General features: G+C 35.3%; 2 protein-coding genes across 2 annotated transcripts in view; both read right to left on the reverse strand.

Moving 5' to 3' along the window:
* The window catches only part of hecw2b (HECT, C2 and WW domain containing E3 ubiquitin protein ligase 2b), a 71,714-nt gene extending 70,919 nt beyond the window's left edge, over positions 1 to 795 (reverse strand). Inside the window, exon 1 of the mRNA XM_048197989.1 lies at positions 296 to 795. The gene's annotated coding sequence lies outside the window, so the exon portion shown is untranslated. The remainder of the gene's footprint in view (positions 1 to 295) is intronic.
* Positions 796 to 1,800: 1,005 nt separating this feature from the next.
* gtf3c3 (general transcription factor IIIC, polypeptide 3) lies at positions 1,801 to 18,590 on the reverse strand. The gene is made up of 18 exons (XM_048197990.1): positions 18,372 to 18,590; positions 18,076 to 18,190; positions 15,310 to 15,599; positions 15,063 to 15,186; positions 12,050 to 12,241; positions 11,755 to 11,920; positions 11,444 to 11,591; positions 9,952 to 10,078; positions 8,580 to 8,680; positions 7,856 to 8,027; positions 7,534 to 7,736; positions 7,344 to 7,445; positions 5,138 to 5,273; positions 4,631 to 4,856; positions 2,885 to 3,075; positions 2,585 to 2,709; positions 2,215 to 2,367; positions 1,801 to 2,017 (listed from the first exon to the last, which is right to left on the reverse strand). The coding sequence occupies exons 1-18, from the start codon at positions 18,456 to 18,458 to the stop codon at positions 1,895 to 1,897; spliced, it is 2,781 nt and encodes a 926-aa protein (XP_048053947.1). The 5' UTR covers positions 18,459 to 18,590; the 3' UTR covers positions 1,801 to 1,894.
* Between the last annotated feature and the right edge of the window lie 109 nt (positions 18,591 to 18,699).

Genomic DNA, 18,699 nt, shown 5'->3' on the forward strand with positions numbered 1-18,699 from the left:
AATGTCAGAGAAACTGGCCCTCAAATGCCACAGGTTCTGGGTGTTTAAGTTGGTTTAAGGATACGAAACAGAAACAGAACCTGTGGCATCTGGGGGACCGATTATCTGAAATGCAATTTAAAGTGCACTTAGTGTATAAGATGTTTAAGTAGCTAAATGTAACATACAAATCATCCATTAGAATCAACGGTAATGTGTGGGTTAATGCATTTGCCAACAGATTGCTTTTAATGACTATTTTGGTAGTAACGTTAAATCTAAATGAAATCCCCATGCAGGTAAACATGTCACTTACCGTCAAATAAATGTGATGATGAATTGAGAAAGCTCAAATAAACACACAGGAATGCTCGGAACAGCTGATGTGCGCAGCTGAGGGCCTCAGTTCGGGTCAGGCGCGCTCCTTCCTCCACTTCTACCTAAACCTTCCGTCTCAACGGAACGACGACCCAACCGAACCAGCCCGAACCCAGCCCAGCTGATATTTACTGCGCAGTGTCGGTCTGCGTCCGTGCGCGCGGTGTGCCAGTGTGGATCCAGCCGCGTTCATCTCTTATTCATTTACAAAGACCCCGTATTCGCTATGCCACCTCATACCCACTGAAAACACTCGCACCCGAACAAAAACGTGCGCGCGGCCGGGCGTACAGCTTCATTTGAACGCGCAAGAGATGAATGTTGCTTTGCATTTGTGTTGGATTAATTCCACGGGCTTTGCGTCTGCTTTTGTTTTGAGCACCAGCCCACAGTCGCGCAGCGCACGAGAGGGAGGCGTTCACTCGCACTGTTGTGATGTTCGAACGAGTCAACCTGCTGCTGAACCGGTTCTTTTGAATGATTCGTTCTGAACGATTCGAAAGGCTGTTGTTCACACAGAACGGTTTTCATATATTATGAAGGAGTGTTAACTTAAAAGTAGTTTAAAATTGTACTTGGAAAATATAACACCCATGGTGAAATGCTAAAAACAGCAATGCAGCTTCGGGAACGCCTGAAAAGAAAATTGGGCAGACAGAATAATACAAAAACACATCTTGAGTAAACGGTCGAAAAACTTGTGAAAACACCTTGTTCAAACACTTTTGAGAGACTCAAAGCAAAGGAGCCACTGAATAGTTTGATTGGACACAATTCATAGAAATGAATCACCCAAAAGAACCGATTCAATAAGGTGAATTGAACTTCATTTCACACAGGAAGTGAACGATGGCCAAGGGGATTACTACTGGAAACTAATAATAATAATAATCTTGATTTGCATTCCCTAAAGGAACTGAAAGTACTTTAATTGGTAAGTTTGCACTTTGCAAGCACTGTAATAAAATAACTTTGCTTACAAAAGAGTTAGCACACCTACGGCTGAATTACTTATAAAACAAAGTGTGAACGGAAAATGCTTGGAGCTGAATTAACTTCAGAAAAGTGTGTAGAAAAATATAAAGTATTACGGATTTCTATATAAAGTATTACAGATTTCTATATAACGCTCACCTTTGTATACCTACACATAAATGCTCAGCTATATAATTCCGCTGAAATATAACAACGTAATGAATTGCAAATAGGCTTTGTGGCTCTATAAATATTTGTCTACATTATATTATATATTATATACATGCACATGTGATATTTCAGTTTTTCTTTTTTAATAAATCTGCAAAAATGTCAACAATTCTGTGTTTTTCTGTCAATATGGGGTGCTGTGTGTACATTAATGAGGAAAAAAATGAACTTAAATGATTTTAGCAAATGGCTGCAATATAACAAAGAAAAAACTCAAAAACTCAAACACTGCATGAATATTATAAATTAGTTTATTGAAAAGAAAATACAGTAAAAATAACATATTTTGTACATTTGTAAAAGGAACCTGTGAGTCTGACGGCTCATTGAGTCAGACGATACAGTAAGTATAGATGACATGGCGGGCCATCTCCTTATTTCCACTGGCCTGGTAAATAAGAGATAGGTTGTAGGCAATCTCTCTTCTCAAGTCCACTTGATCATCATCAATCCCCTTCAAATGACAAGAGATTTCACAAAGCATTTAAAACAGCCTATTAATGCATAGATACATAATCATATATACAGTATAGAGCCTTTGAAAGTGTGTCTTGTGGGTTTTCCCCAAATCGTTTACAATGTTTTGGGAATCTGAGATGTTTCTTTAAAGATTTATGGTGGATAACACGCATTAAACTGAAAGAGTCTTACCTCCAGTTTGAGTGGGGGGAGGGCGAGGGCTTTCTCGTAGTAGTGAATGGCTAAATGACTGAGTCCGAGCTGGTGTAAAGCCCGACCAAGATTATACAGAGACTCTTGACAATGACCTCTGAGGTCCACATAGCGCCACATGAATGAGAAACCCTGAGGAACAACCAAAACACGTGATATATGCACACACACAGATTCAAGATTACACAGATTACTGTCTGGGAAGTAAACACATACATGAATCTGTAATTTAATGCTTTTTCAAATTTAATTCAGCAGTAAATGAAAATGTAAAATGTATGAATATTACATTAAAAAAATTATACTACATAATTGAATAATTAGAAATAATATAATATATATAAAATACCTGTACAACGAGGGGATGCCTTTTCATGACAAACCTCTGACAGCCCATATGGAAGAACGTGAGACCAACAACCAAACTATGAAGAGGATGGTCCTTCTGGTTTCTGAACGCCTGCATGTACTGACCTACTCAGAGAAGACAAAGTAGAATAAAATAATGATGTTAATAATAATAAAACTAATTTTAATAGCGCAAGTTCCACCAATTATGCCATTTATGCTTATATGCAAATAAATTACAGAGCCTTGCAATAAACACCAGAATTGTGCTTTAGGAAATGGTTTTGTGTCTAAACCATACCAAGTGCATGCTTGAAAGTCCCAGAAACCAGCGAGGTATGTCCATTGAGAAGGTAGAGCGCATGGTTATCGGGGTGTTTGAGCATGAGACGCAGACAGAAACGATGATGTCTGGCATCCTGAGAGTGCAGGGTAACCTGATTAAACACGTTCCACAGCTGAGTCCGTTCCACATTGTCCATTAACATCAACCTGCAACAGATGCAGTATGTTTTAAGTATTCTCTACTGAGAACGAAGCACAAATGCTCACTAAATTCACTTAAATAGCAACTTGCAATCAAATAACAAAAAAACTGAGCCTCAGATTTCATTTTCCACCCTCTGTTTCTCAAAAAGGACCAGTTTATATTGAGTTTTACAGGTTCTTCCCCTTGTGTGCTTGTTTATGCAGTATTTTGGATAATTTCATCATATTTTTATCTTGTTTAAAACAGAATTCCACAATTTCCACCAAAATTGAATTTATTTATGTGAAAAAAATGCAGGATTCTGTGTTTTAAACATGAACTTCTGTATTCTGAGCAGGATAAATAATAAATATATAAAAACTATAACTTATATATATATATATATATATATATAAAATCAGTTTTTAAAAACACAGTTTTATGTATAAAACACAGAATTCCACAATTTCCACTAAAATTGAATTTATGTGAAAAAAATGCAGGATTCTGTGTTTTAAACATTAAATTCTGTAAATAATAATAAAAATGTTTATTAAAATATTAAAAGTTTTATTTATGCAAGTATATATATATATTTTTGTGCATATTATATATATATATATATATATATATATATATATATATATATACAAAATAATTATAAAAGTAATAATAAAAACTCGCATATATAATCAATTTTTTAAAAACTTTTAAATTCTGTATTCTTATATATATATATATATATATATATATATATATATATATATATATATATATATATATATATATATATATAGATAGAAGTAATAATAATTAATTAACCACAAAAATAAATACAATTTTGTATACATGTATTTTAAACATGAGTTTTAAAAATGATAAATCTAAATAGCCAAAATACTTTGCAAATAAATTAGATTAGATTACATTAAATGTGTAAGATATTTATCAATTTAATCAGTTTTTAAAAAAAACACAGAATAAAGAAGTCAAGTCAAGTCATTTTCATTTATATAGCGCTTTTCACAATACACATTGTTTCAAAGCAGCTTCACAGTGACAAAAGGAAAATTATTATGGTTGATTGAATCACTTCTGTTGTAAAAATTGTTAATTATTACTTTAGGGGCCGCTTAAATGACACCTTTCCTACTGAAAAATGAATACCTTTAATGCATTCTTGCCGTTCCTTTACATGTTTAGTCTATAGGTTTGCGTGTTTGAGTGTGTATGTGCGCAGAAGCTTGGTCTTTTTTTAAAAAGTGACATTTGCCAAATTACTTGTCTGGTCCGCATAATACAGAAAAATTTGTTGTGTCCACGGATCTATGCCAACTGGAATAATTTTGATAAAGGACAACATGTTTAAAACACATAATCCTGCATTTACCACCAAAGTGAATAAAATTTGTGGGGGAAATGTATGATTCTGTGTTTTAAACATGGTACAACGATAAATCAAATTACCCAAAACACTGCATAAACACACTCTCAAGGAGAGGAACATGACTTTTTGAATCGATGAATGATTTTATATAGGATGTTTATGTAGACAGAATTAGTGTCCAACTGACTGACCTTATATAGTCATAAGCTTTGCGGAAGTTGTGGTCGAGGAAGGCGGCGGACAGGCCGAGGTATTCAAGCTCTTTGCGCTTGACACGGTCGTCGTAGAAGGAGTAGTACTCTAAACTGGAGTCGACTAATAACTCGGCCTCAGCAAAGCGCTTCAACTCACACAGCACGGCCAAACAGCGCAGTAACAGCTTCCACCAGTCGTCTCGAGAGAGGACGCTCGTCTTACCTTAGAGAGAAAGACATACTTAAGAAGACTTGGAAAAGGTCAAATGAAAAGGTAAGATGTTTCAGAGGAGGACCAAGGCTTGTTGACTTTAATGAACCCAGATGTCTGTTTTTTTAGTCCGTTTAGAGCTGGTTTAATTTAAATCGACTGCTGCTGGGTTGTAGTGTGTAAATATTATTGATCATACAATTCATTGTGTGATCGTAAAGTCCTAGGACAGCAGTTCGATGAGAATGGCACAATGAGTAAGCATCAGTGTAGTCGCATCTGATGTGCTTTACCCGTCACATCCAGATAAGCTGCCTCCTGGTCATCAATCTCCGTCAGTTTGTTGCGTGACACTTTTATAAGCTTCAGATGTTTGACACCAGAGGATGTATCAGAGACGACACACACCTTAGCCCTCACCATCGCCACCTTCACAAAACAAGAAAACACAACCACATCACAAATTTGAGATGAAGAGAATGTATTTTGAGTCAAATGTCTAAACCTGGTAGTCAGAGAGTAGGAATGAACTACTAGTGGTATGATAATGACAAAAACACAAGAAAATGACTAAAACTAACTAAAATTAAATTGAAAACAGGAAATATAAAAATAAAATCTAATTCAAAATATTTTAAAAAATATATATAATAGCAATCAACACTACTAAAATGCTGATGCAATTGTATATAGGCCAATTAATCAGATATAGTTTAATATATAATGATTATTCAGATATACAGTAGAGAATATAGGCAATAATAGCCAATTAATGGGGTTGACTCAATTTGGTATATGTCAATTAATGAAAAATAGCCTGATCAATCTGATATAGACGATGTATGTAGAGCATCGCTACAAATATCAGCCAATTAATTGGTTACAGACCAATACTAGACAATTATATTTTATATTAAATGATTATAGTCCGACATAGGCTGTTCAATAAAATATAGACAATAAAACAGAAAAATCAATAAATAAAAGCCATTTTTTATATATATATATATATATATATATATATATATATATATATATATATATATATATATATATATATATAGACAGATGAATGTGTGCATTAATCAAAAACAGACTGATGTACTGTATCAGTGAGTATGGTGGTCACAAATGTCTCAAAACAGTAAATATTATGTAAAATCCACTACCGTTCAAAATTTTGTGGTCAATATTTGTATTCAACATGGACGCATTAAATTGATTAAAAGTGACAGTAAAGACTTTTATAATTTCTATAACAAATAAATGCTGTTCTTTCGAACTTTCTATTCATTAAAAAAAAGTATAATGATTTCCACAAAAATATGAAGCAGCACAACATTTTTTTAAGATTGAATGGAAGCTTGTTCCTGTCACAGAATTTAAAAAAAAACGTAAAAGATAATTGCGCCTTTATATCTCACAATTCTGACTTTATACCACGTAATTCTGACTTTATATCTCACAATTCTGACTTTATACCACGTAATTCTGACTTTATATCTCACAATTCTGACTTTATATCTCGCAATTCTGACTTTTTATCTCGCAATTCTGACTTTATATCTCGCAATTCTCACTTTATATCTCGCAATTCTGACTTTATATCACGCAATTCTGACTTTTTATCTCGCAATTCTGACTTTATATCTCGCAATTCTGACTTTATATCACGCAATTCTGACTTTTTATCTCGCAATTCTGACTTTATATCTCGCAATTCTCACTTTATATCTCGCAATTCTGACTTTTTATCTCGCAATTCTGACTTTATATCTCGCAATTCTCACTTTATATCTCGCAATTCTGACTTTATATCACGCAATTCTGACTTTTTATCTCGCAATTCTGACTTTATATCTCGCAATTCTCACTTTATATCTCGCAATTCTGACTTTTTATCTCGCAATTCTCACTTTATATCTCGCAATTCTCACTTTATATCTCGCAATTCTCACTTTATATCTCACAATTCTGACTTTATATCTCGCAATTCTCACTTTATATCTCGCAATTCTCACTTTATATCTCACAATTCTGACTTTATACAAGTATCTCACAATTTTAACCATATATCACACAATTCTGGCAATTTTGACTTTATATCTCCCAACTTTTTGCGAGTATACATCTTGCAATTGCAAGAAAAATAGTCAAAATTGTGAGATAAAAGTCACAATTACCTTTTTTATTTTTTATTCCATGGTGGAAACAAGCTTCCACATATAAGAATGATTTCTGTGACACTGAAGACTGGAGTAATGATGCTGAAAATTCAGCTTTGATCACAGGAATAAATTACATTTTTAAATTCAAATAGAAAAAAAGTTATTTTAAATTGTAATAATATTTCACAATATTACAGTTTTTACTGTATTTTTTAACAAATATAAATGCAGCTTTGGTGGGCAGAAGAGACTTTTCAAAACTGTATTATATTACCCACAAGCCACACTGCTCTCTTTATATCACTATCAAACACGGAGCGCAGAATCTGACCTTAAGAAGCATGGACAGCATGGTCAATACAGTATCTATGTAATCATCAGTGCGTCCTTGAGCATGCAGGAGAGTCGAGCGATGCAGCAACAGCTTCAGCTCCTGAGAAACATCACACACATGATTATACACAAGCACTAACATAACCCTGTGTCTACACCATAAACATAAGACTATGATATACACACACCTGCTGGGCAGCAGAAGAGTCCTGCGCAAGGGTTTCGGCATCATACATGGGCTCCAGGGCCTCGAGGGCCATGTTGGGTCGGCCCAACTGCTGCTGGAGGGTGGATAACGCCAGACGGGCGTCTAGATGCAATGGAGCCATTTCAACAACCTTACTGTAGCTCTTCACCGCAACCTCCAAATGACCAAGTGCCTTTAGACACTCTGCAAACAAGCAAATCACAATCCATTTCCTGTTTAAATAGGCAGTTCTTGACCAGAACAAGACATTTTACTGTTATAACGGCAGACTTTTTTAATATGCAATAAAAAAAAGTTGCAACCTGCGTGTCGGAGCCAAACGACCGCCAGGTTGTATCTCTCCGAGCAGACGAGGGCGGAGAGCAGAGGCAAGGCGGAGTTATACTCGCCCTCTTCCATGAAAGCCTCGGCCACGTCCAAATACAAATCACCCAGCTCCTCCGGGCTCTGCTCCATCAGAGACGTCAGCATGGGCTGCAACCAAAATGTCACAGGCAAGAAAATCAAACATGGATGACATCCCTCGACACATTTATTCTATCAGCGCACACTTTCATCTGGAAGATTCTTGAGTGTGTTCGCTCATTTGCAATATGTTAAAATGATCCCTTTTGAATGTGAAAACAGCATTTTATTTATGAATGCAAATTGAACAATATTAAACAAATATGATGCTTAAAATAGAAGGCAATGCTTTGCATCTATTTGCATTTATTAACCCCACGGAGCCGTGTGGAGTATGTTTATGATGGATGGAGACACTTTTCTTCAACTCATACTCGATCCCGCTCACTTCCATTATAAAGCTTGGATGCATCAGGATATTTATTAATATAACTCTGATTGTGTTCATCAGAAATAAGAAAGTCACATACACCTAGGATGGCTTGAGTGTGAGTAAAGCTTGGGCGAATTTTCATTTGAAGGTGAACTAATCCTTTAAGTCAAGAATTAAGATAGGAAGTTTCTGTAATACAGATACAGTTATATAAATGAGAGCTTGTGTATGTGTAGAAATCTACTTACATCCAGAGGTTTGAAGACTTGCTGGTGGATGAGACACACCATCATCTTCACTCTGATGTCGACTGGAACATCATCAGGAATCACCACCTCTAAGATTTTCCCTACGCATTTAAAAACATGTCAGCGATGTGTTTATAATGCTTTTTTATGATTAATCATATTATTATCAGCCTAGTCCTACAAAACTAGCTCTACATTGCAAAGACAGCAAAGAATATATATATATGTATATATGTATATATATATATATATATATATATATATATATATATATATATATATATATATATATATATGGTACACCGTGAAAAGATACAGTACAGTCCAAAAGTTTGGAACCACTAAGATTTTTAATGTTTTTAAAAGAAGTTTCGTCTGCTCACCAAGGCTACATTTATTTAATTAAAAATACAGTAAAAAAACAGTAATATTGTGAAATATTATTACAATTTAAAATAACTGTTTTCTATTTGAATATATTTCACAAAGTAATTTATTCCTGTGATGCAAAGCTGAATTTTCAGCATCATTACTCCAGTCTTCAGTGTCACATGATCCTTCAGAAATCATTCTAATATGCTGATTTGCTGCTCAATAAACATTTATGATTATTTTCAATGTTGAAAACAGTTGTGTACTTTTTTTTTTTCAGGATTCCTTGATGAATAGAAAGTTCAAAAGAACAGCATTTATCTGAAATACAAAGCTTCTGTAGCATTATACACTACCGTTCAAAAGTTTGGGGTCAGTAAGAATTTTTATTTTTATTTTTTTGAAAAGAAATTAAAGAAATGAATACTTTTATTCAGCAAGGATGCATTAAATCAATCAAAAGTGGCAGTAAAGACATTTATAATGTTACAAAAGATTAGATTTCAGATAAACACTGAAAGTTCTTTTGAACTTTCTATTCATCAAATAAACCTGAAAAAAAAAATATTGTACACAAATATTTTGTACAATTGTACACATTAAATGTTTCTTGAGCAGCAGATCAGCATATTAGAATGATTTCTGAAGGATCATGTGACACTGAAGACTGGAGTAATGATGCTGAAAATTCAGCTTTGCATCACAGGTATAAATTACTTTGTGAAATATATTCAAATAGAAAACAGTTATTTTAAATTGTAATAATATTTCACAATATTACTGTTTTTTTACTGTATTTTTAATTAAATAAATGTAGCCTTGGTGAGCAGACGAAACTTCTTTTAAAAACATTAAAAATCTTAGTGGTTCCAAACTTTTGGACTGTACTGTATATATAAATAGATTTAAATTGCAAGAAACTTATTTTTATTGTATATTTAGACAGCTCTGTGGTACATCAGTACACATTTTGAAAGAACATTCATCTCTTTCGTCTCACCTTTTTCCTCTTCCGAGTCTTCTTTCTTCTCTTCTCCTTCTTTATCTTGTGCAGGCGTCTGGTCAGCAGTCTCCGTCTCCTCCTTCTCCTGTCTTTTCAGAACGATGCCACAAAACTTCACCAGTGCCTGCAGACACGTAGATTTAAACATTTACATTAACATGAATACAACAGGGGAAAGGGGAGTCACTTAGAACCATCTTGCATCATGTGTGCATTAAAATGTTTGACATGTCGGTAACACAATACTTGAAGGGGTGTGCATAAGATTGACATGACACCTTTATAATCATGACATGAATATGAAGGAGGTTTTATGCATGTTTATGACAACTGTCATTAAGAGTCATTTTGCATTTTTAATGCAAAGATGACATTGTTTGAGATGTCTTTGTTATGACAACTTGACATTACCAAGACAACATAATCTGTCATAAACATGACATAGCAGATTAATTATCAAACTTAAGAAACTACTTTGCTTTATGGGTTAACATTACATTACATTATTTTGGTAACACTTCAGTATAGGGAACACATATATAAACTATTAGCTGACTTTTCCCTCAATAAACTCCTAATTTACTGCTTATAAATATAGTTAATTGTCAAGTTTAAGTATTGGGTAGGATTAAGAATCTAGAAAAAGGTCATGCAGAATAAGGCATTAATATGTGCTTAATAAGTACTAATAAATAGCCAATATTCTAGTAATATGCATGCTAATAGTAATAAGCAACTAGTTAAAAGACCCTAAAATAAAGTGTTACCATTATTTTATACAGTTTCATCTTTTTTAAGAAATTTGAAATTGTCTATTATCTGACCTTCTGTTGGAGGAAAAAAAGCATAAAAAAAGCATGAAATAAAATTTAAAATATTCATGATGCTGTTATAAAATTATTTGACAGTATTAACACCTAATGACATTTTAATGACAAGTTCAAGTACCACTGAAAAAAAGTGGTCAGAAAAACATTCATGACACTATTATAATGGCCTCATGTCAAAACCAACCACATGACAGTTTAATGTAATGTTAACCCATAAAGCTAAATAATGTCAAGTTGTCATGACAAAGAAACTGACAGGTTATGATGTATTGGTTCATGTCAAGTTGTCATAACAAAGACATCTCAAACAATGCCATCTTTGCATTAAAAATGACATAATTGAGCGAATGACACTTAATGACAGTTGTCATAAACATGCATAAAACCTCCTTCATATTCATGACATGATTATAAAGGTGTCATGTCAATCTTATGCACACCCCTTCAAGTAAAGCATTACCGAAATGTCAGAAAAAAAGTGATATTTCTTCATTATGAACCTCTTAATCTACTACCAGAGTAAGCAAAACATAATGAATAATAATCAATTCAATCCATTTCTATATAATAACGTTATTTCGGCCAACTGGCACCCTTTTCTGCTCTAAATATTTTGTTATTGGCCACTGACCATCCTGCTAGTCCTCATCAGATCTCACCTCTAGAGCTTTGTCATGCTGATGGTTGGCTATGAAGAGTTCAGCAGCCATGTTGACACACTCATGTGAGACTAGTTCAGGATGCCTGTCCAGAGCTTCCTCCATGACCCCTATAGCGGAAGGCAACTCGCTGCTCTCATAGTAACTCCTGAAATAAAAACATGCACAGTTCTGGGGTTTAAGAATATACAAGCTGTATGGCATTCAGAAATGGTCATGGCATTGATGGCATTATCTACATTTATACATAAACTCCAATTTAAATCTTTTAATCTAATCATAACAGAGGCCACTTCCATATGTGAACATACTTTGCCATGTCTCGTGAGAGCTGCATGAACTGTTCTCCATCGGATGGCGGCAGCAGGCTGAGGATGCGGCGATACCCGTCCATGGCTTGCTTGTGCTCCCCGACCTGCTCGTAAAGGCTGGAGCGCTCCCACAGGTACTGAACATTACTGGAGTCGTATTTAATAGCTGGGAACGGAACAGCATGCTTTAGACACATTTTCACAGCTTTTTGTGTTTTTGCTCAAATAAATGCAGACTTGTTGGCCATAAGAAACCTCTTCTGAATGGTAGTGTATCTACTGTATGTATACAGACCTTTAGTGTAGCAGATGATGGCTTGTTTGATGTTGTCCTGCTCCAAGGACATGTCCGCAAGCTTGACCCACTCTTCACAGTCACTGGGGTTCAGATGAGCGGCGATCAGTCCGAACTGAAGCGCTTTCTCCATGTCCCCCTGATCCTCGTAGATCATAGCCAGGGTGGAGAACGGCTCGTACGCCACAGGAGCTGAGAGAGGTGGACGAGACGGGGTTTATTCTATTGCACTTCTGATTTCAACTACAATTAAATTCACTTTGAAATCAAAATTGACCATTCTTATCTTCAATGGTATATTTGCAGTGTTTATTATAAATGTGTGCATGCATGCCATTATTTATTGAAACTCATGTGCCCTCATAATCTTTAACCAAAATAACTTCCCCTCCCTCTTGCAGTGACATCTCTTCTCTTCTCTGATGATGCGTTTACTGGCGCGAGGGCGGGACATCCTGTCACTCGCATGAGATCCACCAATAGCAAACCACAACCATCCAATCAATTCCCCAATGACAAAATCAAGTCCCATCCTTCCTTTTTATCTTGTTCAAGAACCTGTTTCACTTGAATAGGTCACAGTAGGGAAGAAAAGATTATCACAATTTCCATTCCGTGCCAACTTTTAACACTGCGGCTCTGTTTGTGGGAGTGACCCCACGTCAACTTTTGGCTAAATCACAAATATCACAGTAGGGCTGACCCCTAATATTCGACTAATCGATAGCTGACTAGAAGAGGCTTTGTCGGCTAGTCACAGAAAAAAAAAAAAAAACTCATGGTGAAATCATGTAGTCCATTAAGGGACAGATCATTAACGATGGTTTCTTACAGTGTGTCGGACAGGAAATCCAAACATTTGCCGATCATCCATCAACCTCAAATATGGCTTATCATTTGAAAACATGTAAGTAATAACTTTACATGGACGTTTACAACTTTACATGGAGTATTATTAGGCGCATATCCAAGTGTTTGTGTGGAGTGTAGAAGCTGAAGTATAGTGCTCTTACGGCATGACACGGAGACGCCGGCGCGATCACTTGCATTTTTTTCTGGTAACAGTGGAAACAACTTAAATACATCATTCAAAACTGTAAAGGGTTAGGGTTAGGGTGGGTTAGGTCTACTTTTATTTGTTTAAATTCACAATAACAAGAAAACATTGTGCGTTTCTAAAATAAAGAAAACACAGGATGTGCTTTCTGCCATCTCGGTCTCCCTGAACTGCAGCGCGTCACAAAAATGAACCAAAACTCAGCATATAGGCTACTTGCCTCACAGACATGAGATATATATATCAATAGAAAGCTTGAAATGTCTACTTTTAAACAATGTTCCTGAAACGCTTCCAATACTCATTTTCCACAGAATAGATACATGATACCAGCTGCTCTTTCTCTCTCTCTCATCTCTCTGACAGCGAGTTGACACACAAATCCTCCTCCCCTCACTCACTTTATTTGCTCAGGATGAATATTGTTGGCGTTACAGGGCTTGAATTTCGGCGTGGGATTGCGCATAATTTTACTCATTCTCGCAGATTTTGTTCTCACACCCAAAGTGCGGCACATAAAGCTGCCTTTCAGTACTAAATTTAGTTATTTTCAACTGCTCATTGCTCTTAAACAGTCAAATATACACAAAATAATGTCAAAATGCCGGTCTTGGTGAGTATTCATGTAAACATAGTCAGTTATGTTTTAAGTGAATGTAAACAGTTGAGAAAGAAAATGCATGTGTAACAGTATAATGGATCAGTGCATCAGGTCTTAAAGTGACAGCAGCCTAATATACCTGCTGCCAAATTATGAGATAATATTAAAAATATCTATATGGCAGTTTTCCTCATGGTATCAATGTCAAAACTGTGGCCAGTGAAAATGCTGAGTGGCTAGTAACTTTGGAAAACCAGTAGCCACAGTGGCTGGAGAGCAAAAAAAATGAATGTCAAGCCCTGTATGTATATATATTAAACGCTCATTATGGTTTAGTATTCTCCTCAGTGTTTAACCTGTTAACTGTTTTTTTTTTAGAGAAGAAAATGCACTATCCAAACTTAAATGGTTGTAATTCAAGAACACTTTGGAGTATATACATATGGCTGGTCTCGTTTTAAAGATGAAATTCGGCAGATTATTGTAGAAGTGAAATAACTTATGTAAATGAAACAGAAAAAAAGTTATAGAAGTTTAAGTTTATGAAAATGTAAAATGTAAAAATATAATATTTTATATTTTATATAAAATATATATTTTACAAAACAAGTTTTACTCTAAAACTGCAAGGAAATCAAAGCCAAAGTTGTGTTCCAAATTTCAGGTTGATATCTCAAAAAATGAACTTTCAGTAAGATTTTGTTTGGGCGCAGTACCACTGTTTTTCACTAGATGACAACCAAGCTCCATTACTGACCACATAAAGGCGCCTCCATTTCCATTTATGGTTTGAGTGATCTGAACCATATATTTCCATAATTTTCATACAATTTATGAAGTAGACATCCTATATAGAAGTAGTATGGGAAGTTTGGCAGAATTTGATATGAATTCAGCCTCTAATAAACATAAAAACAACATGTATGTGGGTTATAGATCGCCGCCACAATCATAAATGTATTTTTTTTTTCTATTAAAAACATTTTCAGACATTTTTTTCTCAAAAAATTGAATGGATGTTATCTTTTGAACTCTTGGCATGAAAACAAACATGTTTCAACCAATCTTTAATGGTTTTTCATGTTCATCGCTATTTCAAAATAAAGGTCTGAACATGCCTTATGAGTATGAAAATATGCTTGTTGCAAATTGATAAATTACTGCTCCTGTAATTTATTTTGAAAATATCAGTCACCAAATTTGAAAACTAGAGATTCTAAGCTTTCAAATGATATATAGTTTGTCAAGATTAGTTTAGGTTTAGTATAGAATATTACTGTTTTAAATATGTAATGGCTGTGGGCCCACCGGTGGGCCCGTGACAGTTAACAGGATAACCAACAACAAAAACCCACCTTGGCGAATGATCTCCATACACATCAGGATGGCATCCTCCTTGTCTCCTCTAGCGTAGCGGATGTTGGCCTCTCCCATGAGTCCTCTGAGAGCCCGTGGTAACTTACTGCGGGGACGTCTCTCCTAAAAAAATAAAAATAAGACTAGTGTGCTTATAAATAAACTAAAAATTTGATCAATGCTACAAATGTATCACGTTCAATAACAGTGATTATTAATGCTGACCTAGCAGGGCGATCTACTGACCTTCATCATTTTCTTATTCTCACGGTTCAGCTCCATTTCTAAGGCGAACACATCTCCGGGTGTGACTTCATTGCCGTCGTTGTCCTCTTCATCTTCAGCGTCATCTTCATCGTCATCATCATCATCATCATCATCATCATCATCATCGCCATCCTCTTCTCCAATGACTTTCCACTCCATCTTTCCATCTTCATCCTCCTCATCCTCATCCACACACTCCTCCAGTCCATCTCCCATCATGGAGGCAAAAGCTCTCTGAACAGATGGACTCACTCCTTCTTCTGTCGTCTCTGTCAAGAGATCACACAAAATACAACATGTGATGTGATGCTGCTGTGTCACACTGAATATTGATCCCCACATGCTTCATTCAAATGCAAAAACACGTTTGCTATACGAGCAAGAATATGTAACCAAAAACTATTTGATCTATCAGTTGTCAGTGATAATAATAATAATAATAATAATAATAATAATAAATGTTTCTTGAGCAGCAAATCAGCATATTAGAATGGCCGCCTTCTGCATTCAACTTAAAAAGAAAGTGTAAAACTCTCGCAGTTCAAAAAGCTTACACTACGTCCTACGCCTTCCCTATTCAACTTACAGAAAAAAACTTAACTGACGCGATGCAAGTTAATACTTCATAACTTGTTAAATGCATCATCACAGATGCATCATTTTGCTTCAGAAGGGCTTTAGTAACCTTTTATTAACCAAAAAGGCCTTTATTAATATGATGGATGGATATGGGTGGAAGCAGCTCATACTTGTTGGTCCCATTCACTGCCATTATAAAGCTCGAATGCATCAGGATATTTATTAATATTTCTCAGATTGTGTTCATCAGAAAGAAGAAAGTCATATACACCTAGGATGGCTTGAGGGTGAGTAAAGCTTAGGATAATTTTTATTTGAAAGTGAACTAATCCTTTAATTAATTAATTTAAATTAAATAATTAACTAATAATATAGTAAATATTTGGCCAGTTGCATTAACTGCTTCAACTAGTCTAATTTTAATCTGAAAAGTAAGACTGATTAATTACCCTTTTGGCTAACTGCTAGTAATTACACTGAACAAAATTATAAATGCAACACTTTTGTTTTTGCCCCCATTTTTCATGAGCTGAACTCAAAGATCTCAGACTTTTTCTATGTACACAAAAGGCCTATTTCTCTCAAATATTGTTCACAAATCTGTTTAAAACTGTGTTAGTGAGCACTTCTCCATTGCCGAGATAATCCATCCACCTCACAGGTGTGGCATATCAAGATGCGGATTACCAGTGTTGGGGAGTAGTTAACTACATGTAGCGGCGCTACTAGTTTAACTACATTTTTCAGTAGCTTGTATGTAGTTCAGTTACTTTTAAAACAGAGTAGTTTTTCCAGTAGTTAACTACATTTTCCAGCAAGTAACTTATCGGTGTAGCGCGACCAAAAGCTACAAGCTACATTCCATTTTGTGTTCTGACGAGCTCGTCTTCAGCGTCTTCAGATCACGAACTGATATTGTGCATTACCGCCATCTATTGTTATATAACGCATCTTGCGGCTTTATCAGTTCATCGGCAGTTCATCGAGAAGAGATCGTCTGGTGATTATGTAAAGGACAAAGCATCCGTCAACTGAACAGAAAACAAAATCGCGTTATAGCTTAGTGCACTTATCACACGGCAAAGGCTGATCTAATAAAAACGGTTGCTCGGGTATAAGAATGTTCACGCGAGAAGCACATGATTCGCGTCTCAAAGCTTTATAACTGCATGTGCTGTGAGTTTAACCTGCATTTTTCCGTGTATCCAATTTAAGTTCCGGTTCGGTTTAAGTGCTGGTCCGGTTCCAGAATCAAATCATTGAGGGTGCCTCTGAAATCAGTGAGGGTGTTATAATAAAGTGCAGATGTAATGTGTAAACAACGGCTCCACCATAATAAGAATACCAATGTATAGTGAGACATTTAAGATTAAGTAATTTTACAACTAATTGGAATAGAATTTCAAAAATATTGATACAAAAATTCTAATATTTTTCTAGTCATTTACATTGCTTATTCTTATTATTGCATATGTTTGTCCCGTGTTATGGTTATGGTAGCAATTTTGAGCATGAATCCTGCATTTATATGTAGAAATCACTTCTGAAACTGCAGAGTGCAATTGGTGGTCAGTCCTCTCATAGCATGAAAAACAAAATTTATATTAAAATTCTTAATGTATTATATATAAAGCATGCATAGGCTACATTTGAGTATTGTATCTTTTGATATAGTTTACAAAATAAAACAGTACGCTTTGAAATCATAATTGCAGTGCATTGCTTTGTTTTAAACCCCAAACATCTTGCTTAAACATTCTTCATGAACAGTTATCCAGTTATTTGTAATAAGCTATGTCATTTAAAAATAATAATAATAAAAGTAGTTTCAATGTAGCTAGCTACTTTTTGATAGTAACTTGTAGTGTAGCTAACTACTTTGTCAAAAGGGTAGCTTGACAGTAGTTTAACTACTTTAATTTATGAGTAGCTTGTAGCTTGTCAAACTACAGTTTCAGAGTAGCTTCCCCAACACTGCTGATTACACAGCATGATTATTGCACAGGTGTGCCTTAGGCTGGCCACAATAAAAGGCCACTCTAAAATCTGCAGTTTTATCACACAGCACATTGCCACAGATGTTGCAAGTTTTGACTAATATTTTTTTTACCCCTTCCACCTGTAGCGTTACAAAAAAGTACCGTTGTAATGTCATGTAATGTCCACCTGTTTGTCGTTTCCGTGCTTCTCTAGCACATCGTTTTGAAGTGGACGGGACAGGATCCTCCTGATCAGCAGCTTCATCCTCTTCCTCATCATCTGACACTTCTCCCTTCTCATCCTGAAGCAAAACACACAATACCATGGTGCATTACTATGTTAAATGCCCAAATCACACTGCAAAATGAGATACATGCACTGTAATATATTCATACACATATTATATAATTCATATAGAAGCTGAAAGGAGAACATGTGAGTGGATCAAATTTACTAACAGAATAAAAGCAGAGTAATGTTACCTTATGCTTTGCTTTTCTTTCCTCTCTCCGCCTCTCAAACTCCTCGAAAGTAATCTTACCTTCTAAATAATCGTTCAGTTCGGACATGTTTGCAAATAATGAAGTTTACCGCTTCATGTCGCAGACAGTACAATCACAACACACTCATGTGCGGCTCGAGCAGTTCCTGTTTCTGCCGTTCAGCCAATCAGAAAGCTCAAATTCTTCTTCGACGGTGAGTGAAACACAAACACACAGACGTAATCCCAAAAGTTCTACACCGCTCTCAAGCGTCCAATGAGTATAAAGCAATCCGCAAAAATATAGAAAGATAAATATATTTTATGGA

Source organism: Megalobrama amblycephala, linkage group LG7 (assembly GCF_018812025.1).
Source record: "Megalobrama amblycephala isolate DHTTF-2021 linkage group LG7, ASM1881202v1, whole genome shotgun sequence".
In the NCBI taxonomy this organism is placed as follows: domain Eukaryota; kingdom Metazoa; phylum Chordata; class Actinopteri; order Cypriniformes; family Xenocyprididae; genus Megalobrama; species Megalobrama amblycephala.